Source organism: Daphnia magna, linkage group LG3 (genome assembly GCF_020631705.1).
Source record: "Daphnia magna isolate NIES linkage group LG3, ASM2063170v1.1, whole genome shotgun sequence".
Classification (NCBI taxonomy): domain Eukaryota; kingdom Metazoa; phylum Arthropoda; class Branchiopoda; order Diplostraca; family Daphniidae; genus Daphnia; species Daphnia magna.
The window spans coordinates 7,904,579-7,918,120 of record NC_059184.1 but is presented as its reverse complement, the minus strand read 5'-3'; the positions used below and the strand labels follow the sequence as shown (position 1 = coordinate 7,918,120).

The window sequence follows — 13,542 nt, the reverse complement described above, 5'->3', positions numbered from 1 at the left end:
AGTTTCCCTTTGCTTAAGGTACTGTGTTGAACTAATTCTTTTTCTGATTTATGCCATGTTATTTAGTCTAATGCAGTTATACTTATCTGCCGTTTCTGCTCGCAAACTTGTGAAAAAAAAACGATCGGGACGAGTCGCAGACTTAGGGAGTGGGTTGAAGTGAACAAATGGAGGTCAGCTTCTCGCTAAGAAAAATGAGAGCTTGAGAAATGTGAGAAATAACCTCGCCTTCCGTTCTGAATGTAACGGAGAGACTCGCCATCCATGAGAAACGGTCCTCCTCCTCCTCTCTCCTCCAATCACGTTAGCCTTGGATGAGTGAGGGACATGACGCCATAAAAGCTGAGCAGAGACTTGGGTAGGGGGAGGTAGCAAGTTAGTTGATGAGTTAGTTGATGAGTTATTAGTGAGTTAGTCGTGTGTTAATCTGTTCAGTTCGTCCCTTTGTGTAACCCATTTCCCTTACCCTAACAGTGTCGGTTCGGGTTGAAGGGTAAACATAAATATAAATCAAGAAAAATTAGTTTCCGTTTGTGGTAAAAGTAAGATTGACTCTCCTGTCGTTTAATGGATCCTCTTGAATTTTCGTTTGATTCACAGTTAAAATCTTAAATAAAGTCATGATTTTTATATTCAAAACAAATAACAAGTACTGAACATTGTGTGTTTTATTCCGCTAATTAATAAAATGACAGTGATTTTGGGTTGAAGGGTAAACATAAATATGAATTAACAAGAACAAGTTTCCACTTGTAGTATGAGCAAGGATGACTCTTCTGTCGTGGAATGGTACCTCTGGAATTTTTGTTTGATTCACAGTTAAAATTTTAAATTAAGTCATGATATTTTTATTAAAAACAAATAACAAGTACTGAACGTTGTGTGTCCCACATAGCACACTGATGTCTTAAAGACGTTTTTAATACATGGTTGCTAAAAAACTTGGATGTATTTAATTCGTCCCAAAATCCTACAACTATGATTTTTAGACGTATTTTTCATGTGTTGATGACTGGCAAAGACTGCTCTTAAAAATGGATTCTGCTGGTCCAGCATGGACAAATTTTGGACATAAATAGGACGTCTTTTTAACAGTTTATAAGCTGTTACGAAAATGGCGACTCTTGCTACCATTCCAGACACTAAGCAACTACTGCGGCGTTTACTGGCGTTTTCTTTACTTCTTTATTCGCAAACGTTTCCAGATTCTTTACCAAAACCTGCAAAACACGACAGTGATTTTCGGGTAGAAGGGTAAACATAAATATAAATCAACTTAAACTAGTTTCCGTTTCCAGTATAAGCAAGGATGACTCTCCTGTCCTGTAATGGTACCTCTTGAATTTTCATTTGATTCACAGTTAAAATCTTAAATTAAGTCATGATATTTATATTCAAAACAGATAACAAGTACTGAACGTTGTGTGTTTTATTCCACTGAATTCTTTTCCCACACAAAGGCAAAAATTTACTATTTCTCTCTTAATTACTTAGTTTAGGGAACTACTTTTTATAGCCCCCAACTAACTCTCTAAAAAAATTAACTCTTAAAGTGTGTATGGCCGTCGCGAGGGCCCGAATTCATTCTTTTTTTTACCACCCTTCAGAAACAAGGTTTCCCCCTTTTTAATGTGGTAACCACGTGGAAACCCCTTCTCACTAGAACTTTTTTTTCTCTCTTTTGGTCTCACACACTCACGCATCTCAGATCCGCCAATTTACAACTTTCTCCCAATCACCTTAAGACACCTGTCAGTGGAGGAAATTCGAGAAGCTCTGCGTTTCAAACTCAGCGGAGACATACGGTACAGGCCCCAGGATCCAAACCAGTTGACACCCGAGGTTCTGGATCCAGCACCACCAGCACCTCAACAACAAGCGGAAACGGTACTGGAGGAGCCAACCGTCAAGGAGGGTCCAAACTACTTCTCAAGTAGCGATTCATCAGAATCGTCGGAGGAAGAAGATATCGTTGGAGTCGCAGCTCGAATACTGGCAGCAGCAAGGGGGCCAGCAGGAAAGGGCCAGGGACAACATCTGTACCCCATCCTCCCTACACCACCAAGGCCAGGCAGAGGCAGAGCATCCTCTCGTGGAAGGGAACACCATGACTAGTCCCCCTGGTGAAGTAGGCTTGTATTTTCGTCATGACTCTCAATAAATATAAGCCTTAAAAACTTATTTCACTTATTTTATTTCAATTCTCTTTCTCTAACTTCGACTCGTAAATAAAAACTTTCTCACATAGAAGTCACACCTCTCTCATATAGAAAGCGCAGGTTTCAACCAGTGCCATCTAGCGCTCAAATCTTAAGATCTTCCTAAGCTCTAAAGTAGATGTACGAATACAGAATTTAGTATTCAACTCAACAATTCTTCATTATCTTCAGGTCTCACTTCAATTATACCTATTAATTCTCAATTTACCAATTGTATGCGCTCTCAGTTCTGATTACTTTTTGACACTCTCTATCTTTGGTTCCGACACTCAATTTGTTCTTAACATTTCTCGCATCAAAACAGATACCCTTTCTTGCTCAATTGTCTGTCCCTTTCTCTCAATTGTGTGTCTCTCTCTCTCAATTGTCTGTCTCACTCTCTCAATTGTCTCTCTCCCATGCTTGACAAGCCGTCAAGCATACACCTCTCAGTTCTCGAATTGCCCTTTCTCTCTTAATTCTCTCTCTCTCGGGCGTGTAATTGCTTATGTAGGAGCGAGGAACTAAATTCTACTCAAAAACTCTCAAAGTTTCTTGGCCGAATCAAAGACCGCGTGATGAAAAAAGCAGTTAATCAACCCTAAATTTCCAGCACCAGTCGATCGTGAGCAAAACCCTCTTGCATTTAAATCACTCCATTGAGATCATCGTCTACACAAGAAAAGCCAACTAACTACTCAACCTCAAGCACATCTCTTTCATCACCTCTCTCTCTCAGCTTACCCTCTTCTCTAAAAATGACTCCATCAGCCAAAGCTACTAGAGCCGCGATCAAAGACCAAATCACTAGGACTGTCCACGCTATCAATGGATACGAGACAAATACCATGACAGCTCGGGTATCCACCATCTTAATCTAACAAGAAAGAAGACTCAAAGAAAAGTTCGAGACATACAAAGTTCTTTCACTGAGAATCCGAGAAGACATGGCAACTCTTCAAGCTACGCAGCAAGAAAATCGCGCTGAGTACGATGCAGTTTCCAAAATGGAAGAAGAAGTTGAGAAAAAGAAGTGAAGCAAGAGTAATCATAGCCATCAAACAGCAAGAAGGGCTATAAGGAAAGGAAATACAAAAGGAGGTGACCAAAGAAAAGTTATTCCTTGACGTTCTCCAGCAGCAACAAGCCCAAAAGGCAGCGGCCATTCAGCAACTCATGGCAGCCGCTCCTGCAGCCAATACAACACAGGCAGCCCAACAGTCCACGAGACTGCCTCAAAGACAAATTAAACCGTTCAAAGGGGACATCATCAAATGGACCCCATTCTGGGAATCATTTAATGCTGCATCCACTCTTCCTCACTTCCAGCGGTACAGAAATTCGACTATTTGAGAGAGTACCTAAAGGGAGAAGCATACTTATTCGTGGAAAATCTGGAACTCACCGACGCCAATAACACCATCGCCATCAACGAATTAAAGAAAACTTACGGACAAAAGGACGTACTCATCGATGCCCATATCAACAAATTGGACACACTTGAACCGGTGAAGGATGCAAACGACGTGGCTGTCCTCAAGATCTTGAGGAACTGAACGTACAGTCGCATATGAAAGCCTTGGAAACATAAGGAGTCTCCAGAAACACGTTTGGTTGACTTTTAAGATCCAGACTAATCAAGCTGATCCCCCACAAGCTACAAGCCAAATAGGTAGAATCTTCTGCGAACGTTTCAACCAACATCGACGGAGTGATCAAGTTCATCCGTGAACAGGTGGAAACCGCCAAGAGATTAAATCGACTGAAACAGGAGAAGCCAAAACCTCCTCCAACGCCACCACCACAGAGACCATTCGTGCCTACGCCAGCTACAGCATCACAACTAGCGGCAGGAGCCAGACAACACAAGGCTCCAAGTTTCAAACAACATTTTCCGACTAAAACCTCATACCCGCAAAATTCAGGTGCACGAAGCACAATGGAACTAGTGCAATCGACCATGCATCTTCTGCGGAGAAATTCACTGGCCCTCCAACTGACTGAAAACTCTCAAAGAAAGGAAGAACATCGTCCAAACTTTGAAAAGATGCATGAACTGCTTTGGCGACAAACACGATGTCTCCACATGCACATCCATTCGCAATTGCAACAGATGCAAGGCAAGGCATCGCACGGCACTCTGCGACAAAAGAGAGCTCCGATTCTCAAAGGAGAAACAACAACTACGTCTCCTAAACACACAGTTGCTGGAAAATCAATTCTAGCCACCTAAGCGTGCGCAAGCACATTGGGACAGCTCATGCTAAAAACTGCCACCGTAATTGTCACCGGCCAGAATGGCAAAGAACTTAAAGCCATTCTATTTTCAGACGACGGGAGCAATAGAAGCTGGGTACTCAAATCGATCTCCAACCGACTCAATCTAAAGGTTGTCGTGATCGTAAACATCGGAACAAGAGTCTTTAAGAAGAAAGAAGCAAACCCCCCAAAAATGACACAAACCATCGAAATGCAAGTCAGGGGCCCTTGGAAAGGCACCCCAAAGGTCGAAATAATTGCGTTGGAATTAGAACACATAGCAGATACGGGTCGTTAAGTCGCTTTGGAATTCGCCAGAGAGCTCTAGCAGCAAAATGAAAAAATGGCGGACGATCGCTTCGAAAACGAGCACAAAGAAGAGCCGGTGGAAATCCTGATTGGAATGGACCAAATGTCCCATATCATGCTAAACGAACCACCATGACCCTATCGGATTTCTAGCTCCAACACCATACTACTGAAGGTTATTTACCAGAAAAATTGGGAGAACAACATCAGTTAGGACCAAGCTGCACCAGAAGAAATACAAAAGTCATGGACTCGTGTGATGAGCGGCTAACAGAACTCACCCAAGTTCAAATTCCACGGTGGGCAGGATTCTCAGAAGAAATAATTTCAAGTGAGATCCTTTTTTTCGGCGATGCCTCAGAATCGGCATACGGAGACGTTGCCTACGCCCGGCTCCAGAAAAGGAATGAAAAACCCCAAACTATTCTCCTTGTGAGCAAGACACGAGTAGCCCCTCTACCGAAGAAAAAGGTTACTCTACCTAGACTAGAGCTTCTCAGCGCTCTTCTGGCCCCTTGTCTAGGAGAAACAATCAAAGTGGCACTACATATAGGGCATTGGAGAACCACCTACTGGTCGGACTCCCGAGTCACCTTAGGATGGAGGTATACAAACTACTTAGAAAATCTAAAATTGAACCTTCCGCTGATATGGATAAGAGAAGAACCCAATCGATGGAAGCCGTTCGTCCGCAACCAAGTGGAATCCATAAAAAAGGTCTCGAAAACCGACTGATGGATGCTGTGTCCTGGCCTGCAGAAACCTGCCGATCTCGTCTCGCGGGGAGCGCCAGCGCAGTCGCTGGTTCACTCTCAGCTCTGGTGGAAGGGTCCAACATGGCTGAGAGAAGGGGAAAACGAATGGCCGGATTCTCCAGACTCAGAAATCCTATTAAGGGTTCAAAGTGAAATTAAAGCGGAAGCAAGAAGCTCAACAGTAAACATAACAGCAGCCATCTCCACTCCAACACAGCCAATTGAAGCCAATTGGCATCTCAACCGGATCCCAAGCTGGAACCGACTCGTAAGAAGAATGGCATGGTCCTTCGGTTCCTAAACAGAAGTCGCTAAAGACTACAAGATCCTGAACCAACATTAGAGGAGAGCATAAACGCCAATGGAAAGGAGGTTAAAATTGCCAGACTATCCAGACAAGAACTAGATGAAGCGGAGCTTCTCATCTATAGACAACTCCAGAGAGAAAGATATCCAAACGCATTCAAATCCCTTCCACTCGGGCGAGAGATTCATTAAAAGGAAAAGTTTGCAACCCTTTTTTCCAATCTGGGACGAAATAGACTGACTTATCTGAATCAAAGGCGGAGTCGCACTAGCTCTGAGGGATCGAAACAGCGAGCCCCCTATTCTCCTACCTGCGAGCCACATCATCGTCTCACTACTGATTACCGACAAGCACGAATCCCTAGCGCACGCAGGTGTTAAGGCTACACTCTCTGAGTTAAAAGAATAATTCTGGATCGTTAAAGGGCGCCATCAAGTCAAGAAGGTATGGTTCGCTTGCGTACCCTGCCAGTAGCTAACATCTCCGTCCTTTCACGAAATTGCTTCACCTCTACAACTCAACCGACTCCGACAAGCTCAAGCATTCCAAATCCCTGGATTTGATTTTGCTGAACCACTTTTTTACAAGCCCAAGCCAGCCAAAAGGGTCAAAAGGGACAATAACCCGCTAAAACACCCGGATCCGTCAGCCAATCCGGATCCGCAAGTCAACCAGGATCCTCAAACGAACGCGAACCCGTCCACAACAGAAAAGGAGCCTCCACCAGGAACCAATTGTGGAAGTGAAAACTCCAATAGAAGCTGACGTCGACGAGCAAAACTCTGCTCAAAAGAAGGGTAACAAAACTAAGCACCCCAAGAGCTACGTGTGCTTATTCACATCGGCGGTCACTCGAGCCGTTCACCTGAAGCTGACAAAAACCATGTAACCACGCTCCTTCCTAGCTGCCTTCAGAAGATTTGCTGCAAGTAGAGGCCCAGTATCCGCCATGTATTCAGAAAACGCACAAACATTCCGGTGCATCAATCAACACCTAAGGATGCTGCACGTGGATCCAACCATACAAGAGTTTCTCGCTATGAAGAAACCTCACTAGATTTTCTCCACCAGCCTCGCTCCATGCTGGAATGGATTCTGGGAGCGGATGGTGAGGAGCATGAAGGATCTACTACGTCGTTCCAACGGCAGAGTGTGCCTAACCTATGAGGAGCTTAAAACCAGGCCGCTTAATTACATCGGAGACGGAGCCGACGACTCGCTTCCCCTCACTCCGTACCAATTCCTAAACAATCGGTGGTCAACCTGCGCAGACCTGGAGCCAGCAGACAGGCCTATGGCACCCAACTCTAGCAAGAGCTTTGTTAGGTTTTCTTAGGGTGTTTCATTTTTCACTTTTATTTTATATTTAATGCCACCTTTTATTGTGGGTTAATAAATGCAATTTTAAAAAGTATCCCAAGAGCTGAGGTCACTAGGACAATATTTGACCCTCCCACCATCCAAAAAACCGTAAAAAATCATATTTTTTTTAAATTTTTATCAGCAATCTCAAAGATTATTTTTCTTTTACCTCATGGTATTATTCTTAACCGCACTGTTCTTTATCCGTCTACCAAGTTTCATTAATTTCTTTTCAAAATTAACCCTTTTATCATAAGAAAATTTGTCAGTGAACTAGACATTTCAAATTTTGTTGTTTTATTTCATCGTTCTTTTAGCCATGAGGTTAGCACCTACTATAAATCTGTTATTTGTTCAATACTGTTTTTTTAAGGTTTGGACACGGTTTCTATAGTCTTTGATCACCTGGAATAAATATTGCTGTTCTTTTTCATCTTTTGACATGTCCTTAAAGTCAGTCACTAACTTAACACCTCTTTCTGCACAATCGTTGACGACTTCCATTGAGAGTATCTGTTTTTCAACGTTTTGATACCCAATCATTTTATCCCAATAAATGACTGGAGAACGCATCCAATCAAGTTTTTCATCACGAACTTGAAGCAAATCCAATAATAGCCAACTTCTTGGGCCAATACATGATAGCAACTGTTCCGAGAGGTCAACTTCATTTGATGGATCTATTCGCGGGAAAATTGGTTTTTGCGGGAGGAACCGCTGTGGTTGGAGCATTGAAAATAGTTTCTTAACCATTTCTTGTCTTAATGTCACCGGAAGATCCTTGTCAAATATAGCAAAAACCACGGCCTCTTCGGTAAGGTACCATAGATGGTTTAAAACTGACTTGATCGCAACCACAGCAGCTTCCGCATCTTCTTTTGCATAAATGTTCATATCTGTTAAATACTTGAGATCCATTGACGGAGCGATTGAAGAAAGTCTAGATCTCAAGAACGCTCGACTGTGAAAAACTGCTATGAACGTCGACATTCTTTTCACCTTATCGTCTTCATCGTCGGTCATATTAAAACGTTGAGACAAGAGCTGCATTTTTAAGAAGTAAATAGAGCATGCCATAAACGTTGCATGGTGGTGTGCACCGAATTTAAAAAGAATTTTTTTTTTAATTTACCCAAGTTTCTCATCATTCTGCTAGTATTTACCTGGTTTTCTGAATTAAAATGGGTAAACAGTGCCACCAAGGAATAAAACGGTCAACTCAAGAAGCACTCTATAGTCTTTGCGGGGAAATGTATCATTTTCTAAGTGGTTTTCACCCCATTTGACGACCTCATAAGCGATTTCTTGCAGTTCAGGACAGACATTATAGTCAAATAGTTCTAAATCCTAAAATTATTTATTTTAAATTACATTAAGCGATTAATAAAAATGTTGATAGCTTCGGCCAGTATTGCTGGCAGTTGTGTCAAAGACCATACCGACAACGTTATCAGTAACTTCCCACTCATCCAATAGTTTTATAACGGCATTATGCTGGAACGTTCCAGTGGAATTTTTAATGACAGGAATCCCAAGAAGCTTAGGATGTTCTAGAGTTGGTTTGTCACTGATTCAAATTGCTACTCGTTCATCTTTTTTGCCAGTTAGATACCTTAAAATCATAGACACTTACATTTAAAAACCATATTCAAATTGGATTTGTGTACATTATACCTTATTAACTTCGAATCCCAATGAATGAGAACAAAAGATGGTTTCACAAATTTTTCTCTCGCCTGGTTTGAAATCTCTTCGGGATTTTGTCTTCTGTGTCGACTAACGGTTGCAACGGATAGTGAAACGTCGTTCAAATTTCCTCCACCTTTTTTTTATAAATGCTGCTTGAACAGGGAGCTGCGGTAAAAAGCGTATTTTTGATCAATAACAAACAAAAAATATGCTTTATAAATGTGTATGACACAAAAACTAGAAAACCCAACCAACCTGTCAAGAAAACGAAACAGTTAAACAATAAAAAAATACAAAAAAAACTATAAATCTACAAAATCAATTTTTTAATCAAATTGTTTGACTGTGTAAGAGTTCTGAAATGCCAATAATTCGACGATCACAACCATACTTCTGTCAGCTGTTTTCCCACCCACACGGGAGATGGAGCTAGTAGCCATCTGAACCGAAATCCAACATGGTCTCACTACATATGTATTAAGTAGTACATAGTTGCAGATGCACTTTTTCTTATGACCAAACTGCTGAACGCACTTGGCGTTAGTCATTTGTTTTTGTTTTTATCTTGACAAATAAAATAAACAAAATGGACCCGATGTGCAAAGAAATTCAAAAAAAATTGGTATCTTTCATTAGATTTAAAGAAAGAGGAGACAGGCTAAATGAAAAAAGAAAAAGCGATCGTATATTAAGTCGATCTGCTGGGACAGGGATGCGGTTCCGTGGTTTTTACAAAAACAAGATTACGCGTTGTTCACTTTCAAAAAAAAAGAAGACCTTTAATGAAGATAACGCAGTAATTTCAGAAGCAACATTGGTCAATTCTTCAAAAACACTGGAAAGCTGTGTAGTTCAGTCTAGATCTAATAATGAAGCCGAGGACAATCTTGCTCAAAATCGCCTGGATTATCTTGACGAGCAAGTTAATTTAATTGAATGTCAAGAAACTTTTATTCATGAAGAACCAGAAGAATCAAAATCTGCAAAGTCAGACTGGACACGAAGAACTAATGAGATTTATAAAGACTGGGCTGCTGTTAAACAAGATTTTTTAGAACCTTTCGTGTCTTCAAAATCATTTGCTACTTCTTGGTGTGCGGACTGTCAAGCACCAATTCTGCAGTGCTACATTTCCTGTGACAATTGCCGTATGAAGAGATGTGAGAAATGTGATCAAGCTTTTCACAAATGTCATCCGTTTCATCTGCGTACTTTCTACGAAAAAGAAATTTCAAGGATTCTCCTACCTGAACAATTTATTTTGTCTGGCCAAGTTGTTGCCTGTGGTAAGTAGGCTTTCAACTTAAGTTCTTTTACCTTATTTTTAAAAATCTTGTTTTAGAGATGTTCCAGTTCCATGTTTCCCAGTAATGTTCAGCTGCCAAACACGTGATTGCTTAACTGCTTTCTCATTAGCAGCTGGTAAAAGGAGAGTAGTCATCATCACAGAACGAGGTATGTGTTGTAGGCTGTCAAATTTCTATTTATCTAAACTTTTTCTTTGCATTTAATATATAGGAATATTTGACCTTCATTCTTGCGTATTCCAGTGTGCTACATGTGGCGAAAAAAAGGATGCCAACGAGGCGGATTATGTCGTGTCTGGCTGGTGGCCAACGTTAGCAAGAAACGGCTCATATATATACATTACTTGAAATGTGGCGTCATTTGAAGCATCAAACTCCCGGCACATCGGAGAGAAAGTTTGTTCAGACCCTGTCGGAAATTTCTAAAACGTCCCATAGAGTAATTCTTAGTTGAAGACTACTTGCTTCATAATTATCTTTACTAATCTTTTTTGTTTGTGTAGTGGGCAACAATTGATCGGAAATTGTTTGGCCTGGCAAGCCGTCAATACGACCACTTTTTCTTCCTTCTGAATACGGAAGTCAATGGAATGGAGCTCTTCAGATGCTTGGCTTGTGGACCATGTCCATTAGCTATTCATGTAGATGGGAATATAAAACTCTATAGCTGGCTGTCTGCTCTTGGGTGAGAACACATTGCAATTCTTTTTGTTTGTCAAATTAAGATTGTAACCCTAGAAAAATCCTACAAATTGAAGCGTGGATGTTCCCTCCCTTTTTGGAGATGTTGGTATTGTGGATACGCTGAAGTTTTTGGACTTTGTCGCCAAAGTTAATGCAGCAAAAATTCCGGTAAGCTAGTATTTAGTGCACATGTACCTTACAGGTTTGAAACAATTACCGTTTTCTATCTAATACGGTACTAATGAATTTTTTTTTTTTTACAGCGTGGGTCAAGCAGTAAGGATTCGTGTGGCTCTGCAGAGTATAAAGCAGGCAAAGCAGACTCAAGTCAGAAAAAGGGACTGGCCGAAACTGGAATGGTATTTTGCACTTGCCGGCATGGTGTTCTTTGGAGAGCGTTAGACCTGGACAAGGGAGAGTCCTACCGGCACATCCTGTACCTTCACGACTTTGCGTTGCAACAAAATTCAAATTCTTTTGTTACGACGTAGTGTGCAACTATTGGCCTTTCGCTAAAGATGTTGGAACAAAGTTGGAAACCGAAGATTTCAAGAAACATACCGAAGAAATGGTTCCCTTCCTTAGCCGATTTCACGGTAAAACCCATACAATGTTTTGTCAGGTAACATTTGTTTTAAAAAAATTACGGCTGTTTCCTTCTTTGTTTCTTGAACAGCTTTTTATTTTTAGCTTTTGTATGGAGGTCACTGGATGACAGGAGCCGCGTCAACAACAGGCGAGACAACGGAACAGAGTAACTCAAAAATGTCTCGCTATGGGTCCACTACAAAACACATGAGTAATTCAAGTAAGTCTTTAGCAGTCAATTAAAATCAGTGCTATTCTTGGAATAATTAGACTTTACTAGATAGAAGGGACCATTTAACGGATGGCATGATTTATTGGAACCAGGAAAAGGAATGTGGAATGGCCAAGCAGCTTGCTAAATTTTACAATGCTGTATGGATTATTTCTTTAAATAACTTTCAGCATGAATTTTTTCAGTGCTTCGTGTTTGAATTTATAGGCTCTTGATGATTCCACTCGTCATGATAAGGAGTTTGAGAAGCAAAAACAAAAATGGCTAGAGGAAATTAGGTATCAACTGAGCGCAGCCCGTGAAAAACTTCTCGTGGTATTCATTCGTCTCTAAGCAAGATATTTACAAATCAAACAATTTCTTTCTTTTTCAGGCTCGGCAAACTATGGATGAAATTCCATTCAAACTCAAAAAGTTACTTCAGATAAAGTCTCCAACCCAGAAATTAAGAGATTTTGCTTTAGTCCAATCAAATAAGCTTCGGGCCGTAAGACCAAGAATGATGACAAGTTTTACTTTGCTTATACATCACCTTTTTTTCAATTTTCAGGCAGAATCTATAATTCCACTACTTCAATCGGCTATCGTTATACTTGAAAAAAGTATTGATGAAGGAGTTGTGGCTCAATTGCCCAAAATTCTTGAACAGCTCCGAAACGAAGCGTCTCACTGCCACAGTAATTTTAATAATATGCTATCTTACTCTAAAAAATAAGCTGATTTTCTTTTATTTTTGTAATTAAAAGGGAAGAGGATTACAAAAAAAAACACCTTTGGATATTGCTAGGAAGAGTCTCGAAGCGACGCATGTGTTAATGAAAAATTTGAAAAATCGTTTAGCAAAGGAGGCAGGTAATAATACCCATACAGAAAGTAGCATGCCGTGTTGGTCACATAGGACACAAACGTCTATGTACAATCATGAGGTAATTTTTTAACCAAAGATATTAATGATTCGCAGACAGCTCGAAGTCGCGGACTGAATTTAAAAGACAGTTGCAGAAATGTTCTGAAAAAGTCTAAACAATAATTACTACAATAAATGAACAGACAACAATCGAGGGTGAAAAAGTAACCATTGAAAATTATTACAATGGAATTTTCCCATGGCAGTCCTCTTTTGAAAGTAATATTTGGCTGTATAAATTAGACTAAGCGTTAATGACAGAATTTAAACTTACTTTTTTTTCAGTTTCATTTCAATCCAAATATCACCTCATCGATGCTTGGATGCTGCATCAGAGAAGTCTTGAGGAAATTGTACAAGTGAAATTAGAAATGGAGAATTTTTTCAATGGACTAAGTAAAAAAAAAAGTTACTTTCAGAAGATATACTGAAGAATGCAGCTCTCGAGAAACCTTTTTACAAAGGAAAACTGAATCTTTTACGAAGGGAGTATTCCAGAATTGATGCTCTCTTGGAGGACGCCTCCTCTTGGTTTTTTGGCATCATACCTTTACCGGGGACTGAAACCCGTCAAACAATAGACAGGAGCAAGCTTATTGAAGACTCGTCGGATTCGGATACCACTTTAGAAGATGACCGTGACACTGATTTTGATATTCAGTTTGAAGGAATTGATCTAGCGGAATCAAGTACGTCCGAAGATTGCAACGAAGCTGATAATGTTTTAATGCATTTGTCGAATAGTTTTGTTCAATCGATAGCTAGTTTAAATTCCGTGTTTCTTCACGAAAATAAAAACAAATACAGCTTTGCTCCTACTCTACAATTGTTTGTGTGGTTTACTCACTATTAATTGGGTTAAAGCAAACAAATCAATTTCGTCATAAACTCGCTTTCTAATGAGACGTTCTTAATATATACTGTATATACGATAATTGAAACTAG

At 40.4% G+C, this 13,542-nt stretch overlaps 1 protein-coding gene and 1 long non-coding RNA gene across 7 annotated transcripts; one reads left to right on the top strand and one right to left on the bottom strand.

The window, feature by feature from the left end:
• Positions 1–7,491: 7,491 nt before the first annotated feature.
• LOC116918214 lies at positions 7,492–9,282 on the bottom strand. Of its 2 annotated transcripts, XR_004391455.2 has the most exons (4): positions 9,135–9,282; positions 8,865–9,044; positions 8,630–8,802; positions 7,492–8,537 (listed from the first exon to the last, which is right to left on the bottom strand). It is a non-coding gene; the product is annotated as an uncharacterized LOC116918214 (long non-coding RNA). The 2 variants fall into 2 exon arrangements; XR_004391454.2 differs by having other exon boundaries at positions 7,492–8,802.
• Positions 9,283–9,345: 63 nt separating this feature from the next.
• On the top strand, positions 9,346–13,420 carry LOC116918211. 5 transcript variants are annotated; one of them, XM_032923859.2, is made up of 12 exons: positions 10,693–10,871; positions 10,945–11,038; positions 11,134–11,492; positions 11,561–11,678; positions 11,739–11,830; positions 11,898–12,005; positions 12,064–12,177; positions 12,241–12,367; positions 12,437–12,542; positions 12,652–12,816; positions 12,883–12,956; positions 13,020–13,420. In XM_032923859.2, exons 3-9 carry the CDS (start codon positions 11,439–11,441, stop codon positions 12,475–12,477), a joined length of 654 nt encoding a protein of 217 aa, XP_032779750.2. In that variant the 5' UTR covers positions 10,693–10,871; positions 10,945–11,038; positions 11,134–11,438; the 3' UTR covers positions 12,478–12,542; positions 12,652–12,816; positions 12,883–12,956; positions 13,020–13,420. The 5 variants fall into 5 exon arrangements, with proteins under 5 accessions (XP_045026677.1, XP_045026678.1, XP_032779750.2 ...); XM_032923857.2 differs by having other exon boundaries at positions 13,017–13,420; XM_032923855.2 differs by having other exon boundaries at positions 12,883–13,420.
• The last annotated feature ends 122 nt before the right edge of the window (positions 13,421–13,542 follow it).

What these genes read in the sequence shown, in the direction of transcription:
- LOC116918211 (XM_045170742.1), top strand. Translation starts at nt 9,466, where the DNA reads ATGGACCCGATGTGCAAAGAAATTCAAAAAAAATTGGTATCTTTCATT. An exon ending in TGGCCAAGTTGTTGCCTGTG is followed by an intron (nt 10,166 to 10,223) that starts GTAAGTAGGCTT and finishes CTTGTTTTAGAG; the next exon opens with ATGTTCCAGTTCCATGTTTC. An exon ending in AGTCATCATCACAGAACGAG is followed by an intron (nt 10,335 to 10,397) that starts GTATGTGTTGTA and finishes TTTAATATATAG; the next exon opens with GAATATTTGACCTTCATTCT.